This window comes from Serinus canaria, chromosome 2 (assembly GCF_022539315.1).
Source record: "Serinus canaria isolate serCan28SL12 chromosome 2, serCan2020, whole genome shotgun sequence".
Classification (NCBI taxonomy): Eukaryota; Metazoa; Chordata; class Aves; order Passeriformes; family Fringillidae; genus Serinus; species Serinus canaria.
In genome coordinates, this window is record NC_066315.1 from 58,023,984 (window position 1) to 58,046,624 (window position 22,641).

Consider the following 22,641-nt stretch of genomic DNA (forward strand, 5'->3'; position numbering starts at 1 on the left):
CAACAATAACCCTGCAAGCCAACCAGCATTCTTCCCAACTGGGCTTCCTTCACAGTAGACCAGAGCTCCCTTCACAGGCTTCAAGGACTTTATGAATTAAAGCCTGCTGCAGAGAGCAGCTCCACTGTTTTTCCACTCCCATATCCCAGCAGCATGAGGCTCCGTCCTTAGAGAAGTGCCAGAAAGGCAACTACCACACCACCCATGTGGAGGCCAAGGCCATGGCAGCAGTGTGTTTTCTGACTCTCTATCCAAATTACTTCACCTATGAGAAGCCCACAGCAAAAAGCCTGATTTAGTTAAAGCCACTGATTTTTAACTTGGCTGTTTTCAAGCTCCTTGGTTTTCCTGAAAACCACAACCATACTTCATTCTCAGTCACCACTTTCACATTTCGAAGTTCATCTGGTTTTTATTTCTACGGTACCCACTTAACAAGAGCACAAGCATTTAGTGATAGCAAATTAGTACCAAGATTTAGGAGCATCGGCCTCTAGGAAAAAATGTAGCAACCAATATTTGAGATAATACATAATTACTATAATGCAAGCATCTAGATCCAAGTTCTACATCTTTACTTTCCTCCTGTCTCTCAACAGCCATTTTGCACCAAAAAAATGTTCACGTAAAGTTCTCTGAAAGTATTAAAAGAGTGGAGAGGATGGATAGGCAATCATTTGCACATACACCTAAGAGAAAGTTAAAAATATGGTTTATTTGAAACTGTGAAATCAAAATCCAATAAATAAACTGTTTAATATCAACACTGGACACCACATCTGGTAAGACTGGATTGTTCCCTTGGTGCCCCAAGCATGGATGAACCACGAAATGACTTCCCAGTTCCCCACAGCCACACTTCTCTCTCTACAATCTATCCCCATTCATGGCAAGCCTTCCCCAGATGCACACTGCCAAACCCCCATCCTGGAGTCTCCCCGGAACCAGCAGAACCACCCCAAAGATGACAGGGCTCACAGAGCAGAGGCTGTAAGAGTGAGAGTAAGTGCCTCCATTTCAGGACTTCCAGAGAGCATCCCTCTTCCTCACTCACAGCCCTCAGAACAGGTTTCATGAACTGTGTGCTATGGCCAAGTGTATTTTATTTTTTAATTTTTAATGAGCTATTATGAGGCTATAAGAACATGGTTTCTTAATCACTTTTTGGGGTGGTGTGCAACTGATCCCACAAATATTGTTTATGTTTGTTTAACACTGCTATTAAATTACTAGGTTTTTCCAGGTAGCAGTAACCTATGTTACATAGACATTAAAACTCTTTAAAGCAATAAATATGAAAATATTACGATTCTATCCAAAATATAACTCCAAACAGCTTAAAAAGCCTCAAGCAGGAAGTCGCCAAATTCTGCCAAAAATGTCACGCCCTTTCAGAAACAGCAATAAAACATTTTGTATCTGCTTTAAAAAGTTCCTACAGCACAGGGCAAAAGTCTACTTACTACCTTAAAAGTAGAAATAAGCTTGGGCATATCACCCTTTCCTTCTAACATTGGCACAAGTGAACTTTGTTTTTTTTTCTTCTTAGAAAGGAGGGTGGGGAGAGGGGGGTGAAGAGGAGGAAATAAAGCCAATGCATCTTGCAGGTTATTTATTATGTAACTGGCTGTTGGTATTGGAGGCACTCTTTGACAAGCCAGATGAAAACAAGCATATCCAGAAAGGACAGCATTCAACAAGGCCTCGATGTGGCCACCAGTGTGTGCTTCAACTCAAGTGAACCTTCCAACAGCTCTTCTTTGATCTGCAACAGAGATGTTAGTCCATAGTGAAGGAAGTCTGTTTGGGTTTATGCTATTGCGATGTTCTCTACAGGCCAACAAGAACCAATCACTACATGAATATCACGGGCTCGAGTACTCAACAGTTTAAAGTCTTGATGCTACCATTTCATCCAGGTTCAGTTTGCACCACTTCTGACCCAAGGGACTTCAAGCCAGGGATCTAATTTGCTGGGGAGTAGGCTCTGCTCAGTTACTACCTCATAAAACAGCAATTTTAAATATCAGATTTTTCACCTAATTTGGGTGACATTTGGATAGGGCTTCTACAGATAAGTGATGTGCACAGAGGCCATATACTCCATGTATCAAAGCGATTTGACACTCTCCAAAGCAGCTCTGTTTTTTGAAAAATAAAATAAAATAAATGCTGCTTTAAACAACAGGTGAACAACCAGGCTTCAACACCAAATGAAAAGGATAAACACCTCTGGTTAGCAAGATCTATTTAACAGATAACACAACCATTTCAAGTCAGTTCACTGTAACACTTCAATGGGCACCCAAGAGCCCCTCATGTTAATACTCAGCAGGAACCACAGATCACCAGATTTAACTGGCACAGGTATTCTGACCGAGGAAAAAACCACAATGCCATGTATTTCACAGCTACCAGCACGCTGGGAATTTGAAGGGGCAATGGATGTAATGGCCGCAATCACTGCTTCAGTAGATAAACCAGAAACAAGTCAAAAATATCAGAACTTAAAAATACAAATAATCAAATTCACCTTTTTCACATAGTTTACCTTGTTATTTTAAACCACATTACACATTTTATTACTTAGAAAAGACGACACTGCAGAAAAATAAAATAAAATAAAATTTGGTTTTAACAAGGATGAGGGTTTTACATGGCGGTATAAAAAATGTAATGAGCCTGAAGGGGAAGAAAAAGAAATGGAAGTGGAACAAAACAAAACAAAACAATCACACCCCCCCCCAAAATAAAAAAAACCCACAAAACAAAACAAACAAACAGAACCAAAATCAAAACAAAACAAAACAAAAAAAAAACCACAAAAAAAACCTCCAAAACCAACCAAAAAAAAAAAAAAAACCAAAACAAAACAAGAAAAAAAAATCCCCACAACACTACCCCCAGGAAAGGAAAAAAGCTAAAACAAATTCCAGACATTTAAGTCTGAAGGTTTTAGCTTTTAAAATACACAACTACGTGTGCCTTTCACAATAACAGTCACAAGTGAATGATACTTTCTGTATTACTGCACCCTTCAACAGGCCAGTCTGCTAGTTAAACAAACAATATAATAAACTGCTAAATTGTAAGTATGCAATTATGGATTGCTTTTAGCTACTATAAAAAGCTGGGTTACATATCCAATGGTCCCTCTTTTATATTCAAACTGTGCTTAATGTTTTTTAGTTCAGACATACTGAAACCCAGCAGCACAGATGGTTTGTGATGTTTTATTGCCTTTAAGCATGTACTCCTCATTTTTCCAAAGAATGATGCAACATCGATTTTCCACGCATATAGCAGCAAGGAAAGTAATTCCACCTCTTTTTTAGAAGGATATGGCCTCTTGTGAAAGTAGTCTGACAAAAACTGTTTCTGTGCCTCATATGAATTGTGATCATACTGATTAGGATCTACTGCTAGAAAGCGGAGATCCTCACTAGAAGGAAGTTTCCTCATCTCAGTCCTAATCTTCTGTCGTTTAAAAGGCACTACCCCTGAATTTACTTCATTCTCTGCAGACAGAGCTATGCCAGTACTTAAGCCCAGAGGCTGCTGTTCCTTATTCCTTTGGTCTTCTGCAACAAAGCAGGAATCTGATTGTTTTCTTTTCAGAACCACAGAAAGATGCTTCTCACCATTCACAAACAGCAGCTCTTTCCTCTCAGTGCGCTCAAGCTGCATCTTCAGGCTCGAGTTGGTGTCTTTGGGAGCACTTCTACAACGGAGCAAATGCACAGCAATAGCTGTGAGAGTCATATTTCCAGTGTACACACCACAACAGTGGATGCACTTGAAAGCAGGAGACTTTAAAATTGTATGCACAGTCGGCATTATATGATGCCTCTCTTTCAAATGCTTTTCATAGGTTTCTCTACCAGCAAACGTACCTAAGCAAAAGGGACAGGTGAACATTTTTCTGGTGCATCTCCTGTTCGCTTGGGCTGTCTGAGGTTTCACTTTGATGTAAACGGGGACAAGAACTGTTGAATATATTCCAACAAGCACTGCCAAATGTACTTCTCTTTCACCCATGTCTTCATCCGGTAGCACTGTGTTGAAATCGAAGTGTGGGAACACAAGGCCACCCTGAGCATCGTTACCTAGCTGAATTCCTCTGTTGCTGTAACTCGCATGCAACTCCTTTCTCCCATTGTGTGCATTTTTGTTGTGCTCCACGAGGCTTTTTAAGTCATAGAAAGTACCTGTGCAAAACAAGCAAGATAAGCCATGCATGAAGATATGCTTCATGAGCTCTTCCTCACAGAGAAAACATTTACAAGCGTAACACCGGATCGCCTTTTCTGTCATCCTCAGAAAGGATGCGCAAGCTGCAAGTTTGTGAGGCTCTGGGGCTTCCACTTTTACTTCAAGTGGTTTGTGGGCCACCTCCATGTGCACCTCGTAGACATTTGAGGGGAAAAGCTCATTACAAACAGGGCAGGTCTTCCACTGCTTGGCCTGTCTGACAGCCTGGCTTGTTTCAGGAGCAGGTGGGGAGGCCTGCAAGTCAGAGGTCAGAACCACAGGAGGAGAGGGAGCATTGGCCGGCGACTGGGACAGCTGAGCCACTGACCCCGTCTGCACGAGCTGGATGGGCACCTGCGGAGGTGTCACGGTCGCTACTCCACCACCGGGAGGTACAGGCAAAGTAACAGAGACGGGGGCCAGCGTGAAAGTAGGTATCCCATTAACCTGCTTGCCAGTGGGAATCAACTGCCTCAGTATAGAGCCCGCAGTCAAAAAAGCTGTGCTTTGAGAAACCGGAGGCTGAACTTGCTGATTTACTGGGATAAGCGCTGGGGCAACAGGTTGATTAAGCTGAAGGAACCCAGGTCCAACAGGCTGTCTGACAGGAACCACCCCAGGGGCAAGAGGCTGGTTAAGCTGGAGAAGACCCGACCCAACTGTCTGCGTCACAGGAAGGACCCTGGGATCGATGGGTCTGTTCATGTTCCCAAGTGACTGGCTAACAGACAGAATTCCTGGAGCAACTGGTTGATTCACAGGGAGGACTCCTGGTGCAACTGGTTGATTCACAGGGCCGACAGGTTGAGTAGCAGGGAGCGTTCCGGCTGGAACCAGACTGTTTATAGTCCCGATGGTTTGATTGACAGGAAAGAGCCCAGGCCTGACGGGCTGATTAATAGGAAGAACCGCAGGGGCCACAGCTCTATTGATGTTCCCAACAGAATGATTAAGACGGAGCCCATGAGAAACAAGGACAGCCTGCGAAGGTGATGGCTGAATACCAAGGTTGTTCTGAGCCACGGGAGGATTGCTGGGCACCAGAGCGACCTGCGAGGATGGAGTGGCAGGAGCACAGGTGGTATTTGGGAGGCTGCTAGAGGCACTTGGGACAGTCACTGGTCCAACTGTGTTCTGAACTGCTTGTGTGTGCACCATGCTCTGGTTTTGATTATTCGGTGGAAATGCAACCTGGATGCAAGCTGGAGCTGTCACAGAACTTCCTGGGACAACAATAGGCCCTGCAGATGGGGCAGCTGCTGCTACACTTGGGACAGGCTTTGGAGCAATATGCATTTGTTTCACAAGTCCAGGTTTCTTAATGCGTTCCGAAATCAGAGATCGAAGTTTGTTCTCCAGGTCTCTGTGTGTTTCAGCTGTCAAGACATGGTACATTAAAGAATCTGGGCTGTTTGCAGGAGCATTACATTTTTTACAGTAGAACTCAACTGAATTTGGTGTACTTTCATCACATTTCTCGCCGAAATATGCACTTAGTAAGTTTTCAAAATGGTTCATCAGCACATGTTTCTTCATATTGTAATACAAGGTGTCTGTGAATTGACATTTTAGACACGTGAAGTTTATGATGTCACTCCTAAACTGTTTCATGCCATCCAAAATGCTGACTGTATAGTTCTGTATTCGTTTATTAAACGAATGAAACATCCAAATGTGTTCTCCCACTACTTTGGGCCGAGAAGAAAATGCACATTTTGGGCAAGAAACCACCATCTCTTGGTCCATTTCATCCTCATGGTAACGATGCAAATGATTCTTGAAAGAAGTAAGCAATTTAGATGAGAACTTGCATAAGCCACAGCAGTACGGCTTTGTTCTGTATCTCTGCAAACCAAAGAAAAACATCCACTTAGAAACTGTGCCACTGTTATCTGTTTAAATTTGCACTATCAGCTGTCAAAAATGCCTTCACTGGATGTATAGCATTCTTCATATAGAAGAAACTTCTCAACTTCTTCTGGTTTTGAAAAGCAGATTTAAAGACTAAATACTTACGGGAAGAAATATTTGTGCCTTTTTGTTTCATTATAATTTACTAAGAAGCCTTACATGACTTTACTTCTACCCTGGTTCACAAGAAGTAATTCTGAAGCTTGTCTGTTTTTAAATACAAGAATCACAGAACAAGACAGGAAGAATCTGTATCCCCACTATACAAAGAAGTTAAGCCTTAGGAATTAGGAATAGCAGCCCTTTTAATTTGCCACCTTTAAAGCTTTGTTTAGTTCAGGGCCAGCTCCTATCTACTGGACAAAAAGACAAAAAGCAGAACAGGCAAGGATTTTTTTTCCTGTATTTCAACAGCTTATTCTTCACTGAAAACTCTCCAGACCTTCCCAACAAAGCCATAAACAAAGATTTTTTTAAAGAACATTCTTTTGGAGCCAAAATAATAAGAGAAAGTAGTAAAACCCCCTTTTATGATAAAGCAATGATGTATGAACTCATACATACAATTTATATTAACTCATACATACTGGGCATCCCATCTCAGCAACTTTTTGCAAAATTTCCTCAAAAACGCTCAGTACAGAGCACACATTTCTCTCAGAAAAGTATTTTAACTGCTTCAGAACACATCTGTCTTGTACTAAGCAATGATTTGCTCCCTCAGTTATATGTCACATGACAGCACTGCTTTTCATATCCATATGAACATCATTGGCTCTTTCTGAAAAACTGGTAGCTCCATCAACCCTTTTTTTCCAATCAACTTCCTAACCCTGGCTCCTGCCAAAAACTACAGAATCAGTCATAGCAACATCCATGTGACAAATCTGCATACTCAAAAATCTAGTGGAATCTGTCTGTTCCCTCAGCATGTTTTTCACCTCACTGATTTCTGCCCTCATGAAACAGAACCCAAAGGGAACAAGCTGTTCTGCCACTACAGCATCCAGGCCAGTTAGACAACCCACATACATCTCACTGACGTACCATGAAGAACAGCAACATAAGACGTGCAGGAATTTTCTTCTGCTATGTCATAAAACCATGCAGGTTACAGTCAGCCATCTACAGGCAACAGACAGACAGACAGCCATCTCCTAGCAGTACCAGGAGTATCGATGCTGGGCGTCCCCCAGCCAGGGAACAATGTGCTCTGACTCCATGATTCAGAAGGCTGAACAAATGCTTTATTAAGTTATATTATATTACTATACTAAACTATACTATACTAAAGAAAAGCCCATGACCCTTTCCAGAGAGTCACGACACAGCTTTGACCCAACTGGTCAATCAGTCCAAACAACCATCACCAGAGTCCAATTAACAAATCAGTTTCAGTAAACAATCTCCATAACACATTCCACATGTGCCAAACAACAGGCGCAGCAAGCAGAGATAAGAATTGGTTTTGTTCTTCTCTCTCTGAGCTTTCTCACTGCCTTCCCCAGGAAAAATCCTGGGAGACGGAATTATGTCTCTCTCTGTTGAGAGAATGTGAATACCATACTAGGAGGTCGCCTGATGATAACCAAAATCTAAGCTCCCAATTCAAAAGACTGGGTTAGACAATGCCACTGGCTGGCTAAGGCTGCTGAAGAAGCACACTGCTAAGCTATCACTGAATTATCTTCTCTTTATACTCTTTAGATGTCTAATCTTAGCTGCTAGTAAACAGCAGCAAAACAAATTAGCAGATGCATCAATTTTAAAGTATCCTGCCTAGAGAAAGGCCACTGACACTAATGAAGCACACAGAACATTACTAGAAGATATGCCTCACTACTTCGGAAGGAGTAAAATGACAAAGGAAAAATTCCAAACAATTCTCACTAAGCTGAACAGAAGCAGGTGGAAGTATGCTGCTTTGATATTCTCTGTACGAAACAGAGCTCTTCCACACAAACACTTAAGAAACCATTCTGCCAGATGTTTTCCTTGCATACTCATCTACTTTTCAGGTTCACCACAACCTACCAATGGCATGCCAGTTTTATAAGAAGTTTGACAAATAAGAACTACAAGCCACTTAAGAAAAACAAAGCATCTTGGAGATTGACCAACCTTCAACTGTATAAATGGAATCCAAAAGAAGGCTTATTAAAGACATTGCAGCAAACTCAATTAACCCTCCTTTAAAGAACCTACCCAAGAACATAGTAGTACTTTCTGTTGTGTAGTCTCACATTCCCCACAACCTAGCATCATGCAGAAAGACAACATCCTCCAAGAACCAAAGTTCTGCCAGAACTGTTAATGTCTCCCTAAAAATAGTACAAACGGTGGAAACCACCAACTGCACTTACATAGACATCTTCTCCAGCCTACTGAGTTTACAGGAGGAAACAATTTATTTTCCCTTTATGGCAACAACTTTGGAAAAGAACATCCTGAAGGACCAGCTTCTTTTCTCCCAAATCTAGGCAATATGATGTGTGAATGATATACATTAACAAACCGAAATCGTTTAAAGAAAATGGACAAGAACAAGGTTAGTATCCAAAAGACACAGTTGGGAACACAACCTGTTCCACAGCAATGTGTTAGCAATTCCACACTGGTTTTCATTGACAGGTCTTCCATAAGAAGGCCATGAGGGGCTCCAAAACTCTTCAGCAAGACTGACAAGTCTACATTTTTTTCTGGAGATACTCCACTGCTCTAGACACAGCATCTCAGAAACTTGCTACTATATACTATTATAGAATTGTTCATCTCAACCCTGTCTTTCTTGTGGAGTCTAGCCATACAGAACTAAAAGCTGTTTCACATACACAAATCTAACTGGAAAGAGTTTTCCACTGCCACCCCAGACCAAGCCACTAAAAATAATTTCATCTTAATCCACCTGCATCTATGCAATCACATTTTCACCCTTCCAATGAAATAGGAGTCATGTTGTACAGAAGACCATGCTAAGACTACATATTAGGTTAGGCCAAAAAGGCAAAATATTGGTGTGACATCTTAAACACTGATGTTCAGGGTTGTATCCTTAAAGACTGAAAATGGTAACTGAAGTCCTCACAACCACCTGCATTACAGGGAAAAACAAAGAGGAAATGTAAGATTATTTACTGACTAATAACACTTAGAAAACAAATATTAAAGCTATTTTTTTCCATTAAAAAGCTGCATTCCAATTTCTGAAAGTTGTCAAACTCAGCAACTCCACACAACATGCTTATCCAGAATTTGTGTCACAAAACATACATACCTTCCTTTTGCCCACAGGCTCCCAAGGAGAGACATCACTCCATGAAGTGTTACAAAAGTAGTTTTCACCTGCATCAAAACTTTTAAGATTCTAAAAGTAAAATAAAAACAAGAAATGAAAATGAGGCATTTGCAGTCTGTTCTGAATATAAAGAAATTCTCAACAGGAAATAAGGAAAAATAAAAAAGAAAAACCCACACAAACAGAGGATGACTTGGAAATCTCTAAACTCCATTCAAAGAAATTACTTCTTTGAACAGCTTTGATTTCTTTTACCTCAAATATTTGTTCATGTGACTGCCTAATAACAGAGTAGGAATTCTGAACATTTCATAGTTACTGAGAATAATATTGGGAGTGAAAATATTTACACTTGAATTCCACTGCTTCCAGCCAAGTTCACAGTGAACACTCAAAGTATGTTTCCTCTCTACCTTCCTCCTCCTTCACTGGTAATATTTCACTGCTTACTTCATTGCTTTATTAACTTACTACTACAGTTTACTTTGCAACAGGTTTTAGTATTAAATCTGAATAACATTGTTACACTTCTAACTTGGAAAAAACAAGACATTCACAAAAACCTATTTCCAAGAGCTCCTTTTCCTGAAGCTACAAAAGCACAAATATTACTGTGTCTACAACAACTGTGTCAGGGAAAGCAACTGTCCTTACAGCCTTCTTTTAATTAATCCCATCAGAGCAGTTCACATCCCTCAAGCCAATGCCAGCTACTATCCAAAAAATACTAAGTTCATCTCCAGATTTCTGAGACCCACACATTTTTAAACACAAATTCAATGGGAGAAAATAAAAGAAACCCACAAAAAACCCAAGCTAGATTCCAATTTACTAGGCATTTCTGAAGACCCTAAACTAGATTCAAAAGCACAGCCAGAATGCCCTGTATGGAACACAGGCTACAAATCCAGCCTTTACCCATAGAAAACTTTCATCTCTTTTCCCCTCACATTTTTCCTTTTCACAAATCCCTCCTCACTCAAAACTCTGCATACTTAGAGAAGACATGATTTCCACCCCTTCACCAACTCCCACTGCAACAGCAGAAGCAGATAACAAATAACATTTAAGACCAAATGACCTTACAAAAAGAGTGGAATTCATAAACCTAATAGTTTGTGTTATGTGAAATTTAGCAGCAACACAGAACAGAGTCAGCAACAAGGAACAACAAAGTTTCAACAATCAAAAAAAAACCCCAGAATCCTACTCAATGCAGGCTCTGTCTGCACTAGGCTCTTGTCCATTTGCACCATGCAAATGTGAGCATTCCATGTGTTCAGCAGATTAGAGTAAACCAAAACATCAAGCTAGTGATAATTTGATTTGAACTTCATTATTCAAGAATTTAGAAAAATGTAGCAGCTGAGTTTGCAACATGCTGTCTACCTTTTTAACAGTCAAGTATGCTCAAAGAGAAACCAGAAAAGCTCAGGGTAACAATAAACAAATCCCCTGCAATCTAATCAACCCTAGACACTAAATGAGTCATGTACTTGCCCTTCAACTAACCAAAAAAAAAACCACACCCCCCCAAAAAAACAAACCAAAAACAAAAAACCCACATAAAAAAACAACCAAACAAACAAAAAAATACAAACCACAAAAACTCCAGGAATCTTAGAAAGAACCCTTGCATGCAACAAGAGAAATCCCAGAATTTTAGTGAACTACTTTTGATAGAGAAAATGTAGAAACTTGAGACTTACTAAAACTTTTTCAGCCAAACATGCTGGAGTGAATCACACACTGCTAAAAAAAGTTTTCTTGAAGTTTACGGCTTATCTGAAACATGTTCTGTTTTTGGTTTGAGTGACAGGCTCCCACACCTAAACACCAGATTCCCACAAGCCAAATACAGGAAATACAACTAGATAATTTTGCTGAAATGGCTATTTCCTACAGAGGACTATCTACTAATAAAAATAACCATTTTTATCAATACAACTCGTCAGTGGTGGAAATGGCTGCTGTGAACACTTGCTTTAAACAAAGATCCACTAATTAGTTATGATCTTTTCACATTTCTCACTTCCAGGAGGGGACGAAAACAGGAGAAGATAAAGGTAACAAGTAAGGAACAAAGTCCTCTGAGAAGCCTGACTAATCCTTATGCATAACAGGTATTTTTAAGTTGAAGAGAAAAACATTTTTAAACTAAGAACTGTTCTCCCCTCTGTATCAAAACTACCATGGTTTTCCTTAACAAGAACATAAAAAGCTGAGAGTTTAAATGAAGACACAGAATCATGGAATGGTTTGGGTTGGAAAGCATCACTCTTGTGCTGAGAATGACACAGGAACAGGCAAGAGGCAGTATTGTAGAAAGAGCAAAGAAGGCTAATTATTAACTTTATTATAGTATATTATTCTATACTATATTACACGACATCTAAATTGAAACTGAACAAGCACTCAACTGAACAAAATCTCCTGACTGTCTGCTGACCAACAGTCTGGAGACACACTTGGCCCTGATAGGCCAAGGAAACAAAACACCATCACTTTGGGTAAACCATCTCCATACTGCATTCTACTTTGGCACAACATAGGTGCAGCGAATGAGATAAGAATTGTTTTGATCATTCTTTTCTTTGCTTCTCTCACTGCTTCTCTCAGGTTCAGAGAAAGTAAATCCCACAGAAAAGGACCCTATAGACCATCTAGTTTCAGCCCCCTCCCCCCGCCATGGGCAGGGATGCTGCTCACTAAACCAGGCTGCCCAGGGCCACATCCAACATGGCCGTAAACACTGCCTTAAACACAGCTCCTCTGGGCAACCACACCAGTGCCTCAGCACCCTCTGAATCAATAATTTCTTCCTAACCCCTAATCTAAACCTACGCTCTTTCAGTTTAAAACATTGCTGCCACTTGTCCTGTCCCTATCTGTTTGTATAAAAAGTCCCTCTCCCTCCTTTTTATGAGCCCCCTTCAGGTACTGAACGGCTGCAATGAAGTCTCCCCAAAGCCTTCTCTTCTCCAGGCTGAAAACCCCAGCTCTCTCAGCATGTCTTCAGCTTCAGAGCAAAGTGCTCCAGCCCTCTGATCACCTTCAAGGCCCTAAAGATCACAGTATGTTAGAGAAGCTGAAACAGTTTATTAAAGGAAAACGTCTGACCTTGCAGTGTATTTAAACACACTACTTGGAGAACCAAAATAGTACTCCAGCCAAAATATTCATGATTTCTTCCTAGCAGAGATCAATTAGCCTAAAAACTAATCCTTTTGGTCTCTAAACTACAGAGAGGTACTAGTCATACATTACATTCCTTCATCTTCCTCACTAACTATTGTCCATTATCATGCCTTATTACAACAGTGCAAGACCAGATTCAGATCATGTTTGTAGCATATCATATTTCAATCCATTTCTTACATTGTCCAGCCTCTTCAAAAAGAGTCCAGAAATCAATCTCAATATTTGAGAAAACAAACTTTAGGTACTTCTCACTAGATGGTTTTCAAAGTGCCTTCAAACTCAGGCCCTTCTATGATATTAAGTTTTAATAAAACTTTGCAAATCCCATGCTACCAAAAAGAAATACCATCATCATATGAACCAAGTACAGATCAAGCTATACTGCTAAAGCTGTACCAAAACCAGCCCCAGGTAATTTTTCCAGATTACCTGGAAAAAAACAAACTAAAGTTATGAACTTGGTTGAGGGAGAATTAAAAAACAAAAAAAAAAAAACACCCACAACCAAACCAACCAAAAAAAACCCCCACTAATATGGTATTTTCTGGCCCAAATCTCACAGAGGTTTTTCTACAGTGTAAATGTTTGCTGGGTTTCCCATCACCATTTTTTACTTAAAAATGAAGTAAAACCAACTAAATGCACATTATAATGTACCCCCCAAAACCCAACCAAATATAAAACAACTTATTACTTATTTACTATTGAAGTCCATGCAACAATCAAAGAGACTGCAAACAATTTCATAGTAAAAATCTGTCACCATCAAAACATTCCTGCTTCCAATGGGCAAGACAGACTCAGCTCCTGAGTCAGAAGTGTGATTACAGAATATTAACAAAATAAAAATAGCAAGTAAATGGAAATTAGTAGACAATATGATTTTCCTTGAGCTATTACAGCATTTAGATATATACAGAACTGTTCAACTGCAATAACACAGAATGTGTTCCAAAATCAGTTATGCATATCATCTTGAACTTTTTTTTTTTCATTACTTACAGAGTTTCAAAAAGAAACCCCCACAAAAGCCACAACACACCCTTACAGAGTGTTATACACACTTCAGTACTGCCAAACAGAAGCAATCAACCTCTTGTCAACACTAAGGCATGAATCTACCCAAAAAAGCCTGTGCACCAGCTCACTGAAATACACAATTGTTAAGAAATGGAGTTACATTGCTGTGTTTGCACCTTTTCTGGTACTGGGCTGCCAGTCTGATGGTGTGCATTCTTCCTGACTGATGCACAATTTCTTCTCAAAGTGGCAACAGTGGTACAAGTTTTTTCTTAATCACCCCAGTACACCTGCATCTGCTTTTAAGATACAGAACCAAACTACAACTCGGTAAGATCATTTTGGTATTTTTCACCAGATACAAAGTTTAAAGGCTTATCCATTTTCAGAAATACAGATGATTTATATGTCCCTTCAGAGGCTTGCCCTTGATATGTGATGGGATGTCTTTGAGTCCCAACTCCTCATCTGCTTGAAATCTTAGAAGAATTGAAAAAGTTGCTGCATTGCACACAAATAACAATTCATTAGTCTGTGGTACTTTTTCCTAAAGCTGTACTGTTTCTTTTTGTTGAAACATTACTAACAGAATATGAGGCACCATCTATGACACATCTTCTTAAGAAATACACCCTCTTGCAGTGTTAAATACTAACACACCAAATTCCTGCCCTAAGTAAGACTAGAGTCAGTAATAACCAACCCCTGATGTAAGAACCCCCCCATCCCCAAATCTATCATGTATACACAGAAAGTGAAATATTTGTCAGGGGTTTACATTTCAGATTGGTTTACATTCTTTCAAATACTTTACCTTCAACAATTCCCTGCAGCTGTCCAGCCCAAGATCCACAAGAATGTCCTTCACCTTTTTTCGAGCCTTCCTTACACTATCAAGGTTTTGAACAGGAATTTGAAACATTTTGCACTTTTCCTGAGGGGAAAAAAAAAACCACAACAACGAAAAAAATAAAAAAAAAGAAAAAAAAAAGAAAAGGAAAAATAAAAAGGAATGAAATAACAGACTTGAACATGGGTACTGGCATTTAAGTGTGTTAAAATAAGAACTAAAATCTGAAAAGTTAGAGAACAGAAATATTTAGGTTAGAAAAGACCTCTAAGATCATCAAGTTCAAACATTAACCCACCTCAGTCATTACCCATGCCTCTCATCACTACATCTACGGGTCTTTTAAATACCTCCAGGAATGGGAACTGAACTACTTCCCCTGCCAGCCCATTCTAGTGCTTGGCAACCCTTTTTCTGAAGAAGTTTTTCCTAATATCCAATTTAAACCCTCCCTGGTGCAATCTGCTCTTTTCCTGTCACTTGTTACTTGGGGGAAGAGACTGACCCCCACCTGGCTACAGCCTCCTCTCAGTTGCAGAGTGATAACATCTCCCCTGAGCCTCCTTTTCTCCAGGCTAAACACCGCCAGCCGCCTCAGCCACTCCTCACTGGACGTGTGCTCCAGCCATCCCCAGCTTCACTGCCCTTCTCTGAACTCACTCCTGCTCCTCAAAGTCTTTCCTGTACTGAGGGGCACAAAACTAGTCACAGCACTTGAGGTGAGGCCTCACCAGTGCCAAGTACAGGGATGATCACTGCCCCAGTCCTGCTGGACACACTCTTGCTGATGTGGGCCAGGATGCCATTTCTTAAACACGAAAACCCAAAATCCTTCAGCCAAAGAAGTGAACTCATTAGCATTTCCCAAGTAGAACAGCTGACTGATTTTAAAGGAAACTGAATGTAAGGGGGGGGTGGTTAGAAAGCTTTATATTTCTTCTATCTACAGAAAATTCTAAATTTTTCTTTCAGATCTCCTTGTATCTACATGGCAGGAATACTGGTTTTGTAGGGTTTTTGTAAAAAGAACATGAACACCAGAATTTTATTAAGTTCTATTCAGAAAATTACGATCATATCAATTAAGGAGAAATTCCACACCTTTCACCTTAAATGTCAGCATCAAGATGAGAAATCTTTTTGATAATTTTGTTTGCGGTCAACCATGTACATGCTCAAAGTATGACTGCTAGTAAAATCTAGATTTCCTGCAAAAGCTTCTACTTTTGTAAACTTGTAAGGTATCTCCACAGGCTCAGCTTTAGAAGTAAAAAAAGAGCTCAGCCTCTGTCAACTCCTTCCTAGATTACAGCAAGATGCAATTTAGACTGGGCTTTAAGAAACTGCAATGGACACAGAATGTAAAACCTGGCCCTAAGCCAACACTGAAAAAGGTCACTGGAAGCTTCTCCAGTATTTGGTGCTTAAATAGCTGACAGAGGATCCAGGAGCATTTACAACATCTTAGTTCTTACTGCTAAACAATTCATCTATCCAGGACACACCTGAACAAGAAAAGATAAAAAAATAGAAATAGAGGAAATCTCCAGACAGTACTTCAGCACATACAGTCTCAAATGTCTTGAAAAGCTGTACTTTACCAAAAAAAAGCAAGCTCCCTGCCAACATGAAAGCTCTACTTTGACGACTTTCATGCAAATAGTCACAAAATCCCCCTGCACATAAGACACCAGCTACAAGCTAAGCCTCAAAAAATCCCCAAAACCCACAAACCATATAAAAAAATGTTCCAGTCTGTATGTAAACACCCCAAACCTTAATTTATGTACAAAACATACAATTGAAGAGTTTATGATTAAAATTCAAACAACTCACATACTATTCTTTGCTTCTTCTCCCCTGAAAGGAAAGGTGTGTAGAGAGAAATGGAGAGGGAACCCCATTTGACAGATGCTAGTCTTGTTTTCTAATGTTTTTTATCACCAAGTCCAGAAGACATTGTGATTCCATTGGGATGGGTGTAGAACAGGAACCTACACAGAATGAAATAAATCAGAGTAACTGATCTGGCATTCTTTCAAAATGCAATGAGCAAAAATTTGACATAAAACACTCTTTTTAAAGTGAAGTCACCAGGAATTTGCAGAGTCACTAGATAAAGCTTTAAGATCAGTCCCTCTATGACAGCAGGTTATGCACATCAACCCCATGGTCCAGTGACAACAGAGCTGACTGGACACCACCATGCCCAGTGGTGATCAGCCAGAAGGAAATATGGTTCAATACATTGGGCTCCAATGGAAACAGTTTCCCCATCTCAGTCTTCCAACTCATACACTGATGGTACTAAGAAGGTGATGCAGGCATTTGTTGAGGCATGTCCAGCTCAGGCACGTCCAGAAAGTCAACTGGGGCATAGAACACAACATCCATGTACCTCAACCAGCAATCATTCTGAAATTATTAATGCAGAAGAAAAAGTGAAATATAATTATTAATTATCCCTAAATTATTAATCTGTGAGAAAGAAAAACACATCAAAACCTCCACCATAACAGAAAAAAACTGAATATAAACTATGTTCCAGTTTTCAAACAGTTGGTCTTCAACCCAAAGGCCACCATGGGCAATCACGTGCAATGTTATTCAGTAGGTATTTAAACAACCTTCTTGGAAGTAAGGATCTTAAAGGATCTCACACCAGAATCACAAAATGGTATGGGTTGGAATGGATCTTAAAGATCATCTAGTTCCAGACCTACTCCCATGGGCAGGGACACCTCCCACTAGAGCAGGTTGCTTAAAGTCCCATCCAACCTGGCCTACAGCATTTCCAGGGATGGAGCATCCACAGCTGCTCAGGAAAACCTCTACCAGTGTCTCATCACCCTCACAGTTAAGAATTTCTTCCTAATATCCAACCTAAATCTACCCTCTTGGAGTCTCTCTATCCATTAGACCAGCACTGCCCCACCATAAAGGTCACAAAAGATCAACCTTCTAAGCTTATTCCCTCAAGTCCTCAGTTTAATTCCTTGACTGTTATGCAGTTTATTATCCACATTTTCATACTAATAAATTATTTTTCTTATATTTTGGACATTCCTCAAGCTTTAGTTTGCACTTTGGTCCCATGAATTTGTTGGTCCACATTCCATTCTTAATCAGCAAATTCAACATGAAATGACTACAGTTAAACTGAATGAGGGTTACCAATAATCTTTATCATTTTACTGCATTGCCTGTCTAAAAGGCTAAAATTTATTCTTCATGGCTTTTAATTGTTGTTTCCAGAAAACCTGATAATCCACTGAGTTTTCAGACTAGTGCCACTTCTTAAACAGAACGAACGCAAGTTTTTAGCAAAATAAAATAATTTTAGCAGCTGATGTCTCAAATTCAGTTCTAAGAAGGCCATCCACCTCTTGCTCAGGCATTTTTAGCCATCAAGCTATTTCTATTTGTTGCTTGTTCAGATAACATCTCCATAATGATATACACAGTGCAGCTTTATTCAACACTATGTGTTTGTTTCATTTCTGCATTTGTTACCATAGATTGTAACACCCAACTAACTACATTTGACTTTTCAAAGATCACAAATGCAACTCTTACCTTCCAGCAGTACTGCAGTATTTTAACACTAGCCTAAAAGACAAGGTAACAGTCTGCAGAGTATCTTGCCAGATAAAGACATCAGCTTTCAAAGGAACTACCTTTTACTATCATTTCTCTGCATTACAAAAAAAAAAGTGAAAAACACTAACACTGCACCTCTTCAAAGTGGGAAGTCATCACAAAATGCCAAGTTCCCAATCATTTTACTTCTTAGAATCATTCTCATTCCCCTTGGAAGGAACCTCGAGAGGACACCCAGTCCAGCTTCCTATAAGCAGGCTCAACCATTAATTGCAGCCAGGGCACTCTGTTTAGGCCAATCAGATTTGGCAGCCTCTCTGGGCAACCTCCTCCAGTGAAAGTGTTCATATTGAGAGCTTTATTCCTTACACAAAATCCGCACCACTTTTGTGTTCCTACGGGAAGTAGGCATTCGGAAGCAAATGAAAATGGAGTTGGTATGGAGCTGGCAAAAGGAAGATGCACACGGGTGCCTTCAATGGGCGTGCAAATACTTCCAGTAAAATCCAGTCAACAGGCAGTTCTAGGGTTTTCAGGAAAAGAGGAATGTTAGAAGATCGACAGAGAAAACAGCCGTAATGTAACCCTTTGAGACACCAGATAATCGGTACAGAAGCAAGATCTCCAGATGTGCTCCTAAGTAGTCAGCCTTCACTTGCCTGCTGCTCAAAGAACTGCTTTGAGCAGGGAAATTATGAAAGACTAATGGAACTTTGTCCTCTCATAGTATCAGCCTTGGAAATTAAATAATTCTCAAGTTTTTGTAACTTTTATCTAGTAACTGTCACTGAGAAAAAAAAATTTTGCAATCTCTTTGGTCTTTTTAAAAGGTTTGTACCTTTTATAGGACCTTTATAAAAATGTACATGTTTGGAACATTTGGGTTGGAGTATTCTGGAAGTTTTGTTTACCAACTTGTATTACAGCAGTTGTCAGAACTGACAAGCACCAATAAAAAATTCTGTTGTGGCCGGAATATTGCAAGTAAAGTCCAGGTAAGGAAGCAAAAAGGGCCCTTGCATGGTATCCACAGATGTTTAATTCAGCTGCACGGTGAGATGTTCAGGGTGCGCGGCACTCTCATGAGGGGAGTCCCAGTTTCTCCCTCTCCCCAGAGTTAGGGGCTGAACTGTGCTCTTGGGCAGTAGTACAAAGACGATGGCCAATATGGTGGCAGAGGGACACAGAAAGAGCCAGTGGGGTCCCAACAGCCCCTGAGGAAAGCCTCTTGTGTCTCCCCAATGCAGGGAATGCCTCCCAGAGTCCCCACAAATTATTTTCATTATAGTAAACTCATTAGAAGTTGACCATTCACTATTAGTTCAGAAAACAATAAAAACTGCTTCATTCCTGAAAGCAGAATGAAAGCATGTGATCTATTTTCAAGAACCCAGGGAACAAGAACACTGGATGGCAGAGAGCAGCTAGGAGGACAGGCACACTAAGAAACTGCCTAGAAGAATGAGAGTTTGGCTTGGCCATACCAAATTTTACCCTCATCAATTTTATTTTGTTTCTGGTAAGCTTACATATCTTAAGAAGTCACACCTGGGTATCTGCTCAACCACACATCACATGGTCAGTTCCATTGCCTGGACGCTTATCTCTGCCTTCTGAAAGAGACCTAACTGGATTTACAAATACATCAGCACCATCCAAGCTTATCCAACCTATGGAGGGAGAGGGAAGAAAGCTTCCTAAAGAAAAAGCTGACCAAATAGAATGGATGCTATTGTTGTTCATTGTTTAATCTGTTGTAATTTAAAATATATTCTCATAAAACTTACAAAGAGCAGTTCTGGTCAACAAAGCAGTTTCTCTATCTTCTTATATTCAAATTTCTATCCAAGGGCAACTTAATAGAAATCTGAGGTAAGAAAAAAAATTAACTCTTCTTTGTCCAGCTATATCAGAAACCTATGGGCATTTCAAATCATAGACCTCTTAAGAGTCACAAAAATTCTGCTCTTTTCATGGCTATAAATCACATACCTATTAAAAAGGTCATCTTGACCAACACCAAGACAACCATCATTCAACAGCTGCTAACACACAATGAAGAGCAGTAAGGTATGTGATGGTATAGATTGAGATGCAGCACAACAACCTGCATCTTACCTAACACAGCAAAGCAAATTTAGATCACTAACTACAGCTACCGTGGTTTAAATAACTATTGTGATGGTTTATTAACACACAACGAAGTTCCTGCTATCCAAGACTGATAAGAGGCTAAGGGACACTACCATTTAAACTCATGGAGCCTTCCTAAAACACTAACTCACACAATACCTTTGACTCCCTTGGGAGTCCCTTCTGGGCACTGGCCAGAACCTGAACCCAGCAGGATCCAAGCTCATCCTAGGTGATGCAAGCATCTGCAAGGAGCCCACTAAAATCCTGCAGGATTTGTCAGCCGCATGTGTATGTGAGCAGAAGAGTCACACCCTGAGTGCAGCTGTTCCAGGAGGAAGTACCACTGCATTTGTGCTTGGTGTGACCTGAAGACTTTGCACTTTACAAACGCACACAACAGTCCACAGCACAGACAATAAAAAACCTTAACAAGTTTTAAGGTTTTTTATTGTCTGTGCTGTGGACTGTTGTGTGCGTTTAAAAGGTTAAAAAACCTTAACAAGGGACAGAACTGAAAACCTCCCCAGGGCTACGCAACAGGCTTCAGAAGAAGGACTGAAGAGTTCAAACACAAACCAGCTCCAAAACACCCACTAAGACTTAGCCCAAATCCAGGAATTCCCAATGGAAAAACATAAGACGTAACAAAACTGTGTGTGCTCTTGTTTCTAAAGATTTGCTGTAATTTGTGGGGGATGTTGTTTTTCGCAAAACCTCCATGAAACAAACCATAGAAATTATTACAGCTTATCATATACACTATACCTTATAATAAGTCTTATTACAAGTTATCATATTCTTTATTTCTTACCCAGTTCATCCAAATATTGTGCTAAAGAAACTCCATTTTTTAATCAAAATTAAAGAGAAAGTTTATTAAAAGGAGCACTAGGATTTTTAGAATAGAGATTCAACATCCTAGGAGTCTTTTAAAGTATTTCCTTCTAGCTCTTTACAACTGTTTTTATTAAACACAGATTTTTGGTTGACAGAAGACTGTTAAGGATAACAACCAATTTCTTCCAAGTAATTAACCAATCGAAACTTTATCTGCTGAAAGTGAGTTGTTCCTAACTTTGACAGTACAGGACTCTGAACCGGTGCAGCAGGAGTTACACACGTGTCTTTTATTCCGTTTACAAACCAGGACAACTGGAACTCCCCATTACCCACTCTCGACCACAAAGCAAGCGCATTCAAATGGTTTTCACGGCTTGCATTGCGTGGGTTGTGTTTGTTTACATTATTCGTAAACTTTCTTTCTAAATGTACGCATTGCTGAGAGATCACAAGGATATTCGACGTAATTTTGCGTCCCACTAACTGGTTCCATTAGCCGGTGATGAAGTGCCGGTTCTGTACATGTGTCACTCCTGCTAGAGTTTGCCACAAACTGTTTCAAACCAAAACAATTCATTAAAAGCAATTGAAATCATTCATCCAGACTTCAAAGCAAGCTATTAAGCCGGTTCCATAGACACTCCATCGCCGACGAGCGACCTGGAATTCAATAACCAACACGCAGGACGCGCGGTGATGCCGAGGTGCTCAGAGCCCGCAGCAGCGGCGAGGCAGCGCGGGAGCATCCCCGCGTAGAACGCCTCGCCCGATGGCGCCACGCCGGACCCGTCCCGTCCCTCCCCGCCCGCTCGGAGAAGCCGCTCTGAGCTCGCAGCGCCCGCCGAACCGAAATCGCGCAGCCACCGGGGCGTTCGCCGCCCTCCGCCCCGCCCCGCCGCACGTACCCGGCCGGGCTGCAGGGGGAGCCCCCGCCGATGCTGCTCCTCCTCCTGGCTCTGGCTCCCGCTCCTCCTCCTCCTGCGGCCGCCGCCCGCCGCGGTCCCGCACCGCCGCCACCCGCCGCTCACGAATCCGGCTCTGCCGCCGGCTCTGCCCCGGCGCTGCCCCGGCGCTGCCCGGTGCCACCGCTCCGGCGGCCCCGCCTCCCAGCTGGCGGCGCCACCGCGCTCAATGCGCGCCCCGGGGGGGCGGCGGCATGGCCGGCGCCCCGCGCGCGCCTCGCCCCGCGCCCGCCTCCCTCAGCGCCCGCCGCCCGCGCACCGCCCGCACCGCATCAACCACCAGAAAGAGAAAATGGCGCTTGATCTAGTAGAGGAAGTGACGTCGGGGCTCATTTGCATGGCAGGCAGCCAGCCAATGGGGAGAGACTCAGCCGGTGCTCCCATTGGCTCTCTGGATGGGGTGGGCGGGGCTAGAGGCGGGACCTCAGGTGGGGGCGGGGCCCAGCCTGGAGCTCACCTGCGCCCCTTCACACCTCTAGGGGCAGCACTGAGCGCTCTCGCGAGAGCCATGACGTCACCCTGGGGAGGGGCCTGATGACACCATGCCCATGGCACGAGGTTGCCACGTGACCACT

General features: G+C 41.4%; 1 protein-coding gene across 3 annotated transcripts; it reads right to left on the reverse strand.

Annotated features, from left to right (window-relative positions):
* Window positions 1–695: 695 nt before the first annotated feature.
* On the reverse strand, window positions 696–22,363 carry ADNP2 (ADNP homeobox 2). Of its 3 annotated transcripts, XM_050970899.1 has the most exons (6): window positions 22,010–22,363; window positions 16,365–16,522; window positions 14,493–14,612; window positions 9,437–9,526; window positions 3,894–6,096; window positions 3,549–3,721 (listed from the first exon to the last, which is right to left on the reverse strand). In XM_050970899.1, the coding sequence occupies exons 3-6, from the start codon at window positions 14,598–14,600 to the stop codon at window positions 3,690–3,692; spliced, it is 2,433 nt and encodes an 810-aa protein (XP_050826856.1). In that variant the 5' UTR covers window positions 14,601–14,612; window positions 16,365–16,522; window positions 22,010–22,363; the 3' UTR covers window positions 3,549–3,689. The 3 variants fall into 3 exon arrangements, with proteins under 3 accessions (XP_050826855.1, XP_050826854.1, XP_050826856.1); XM_050970898.1 differs by having other exon boundaries at window positions 696–6,096; window positions 16,369–16,522; XM_050970897.1 differs by having other exon boundaries at window positions 696–6,096.
* Between the last annotated feature and the right edge of the window lie 278 nt (window positions 22,364–22,641).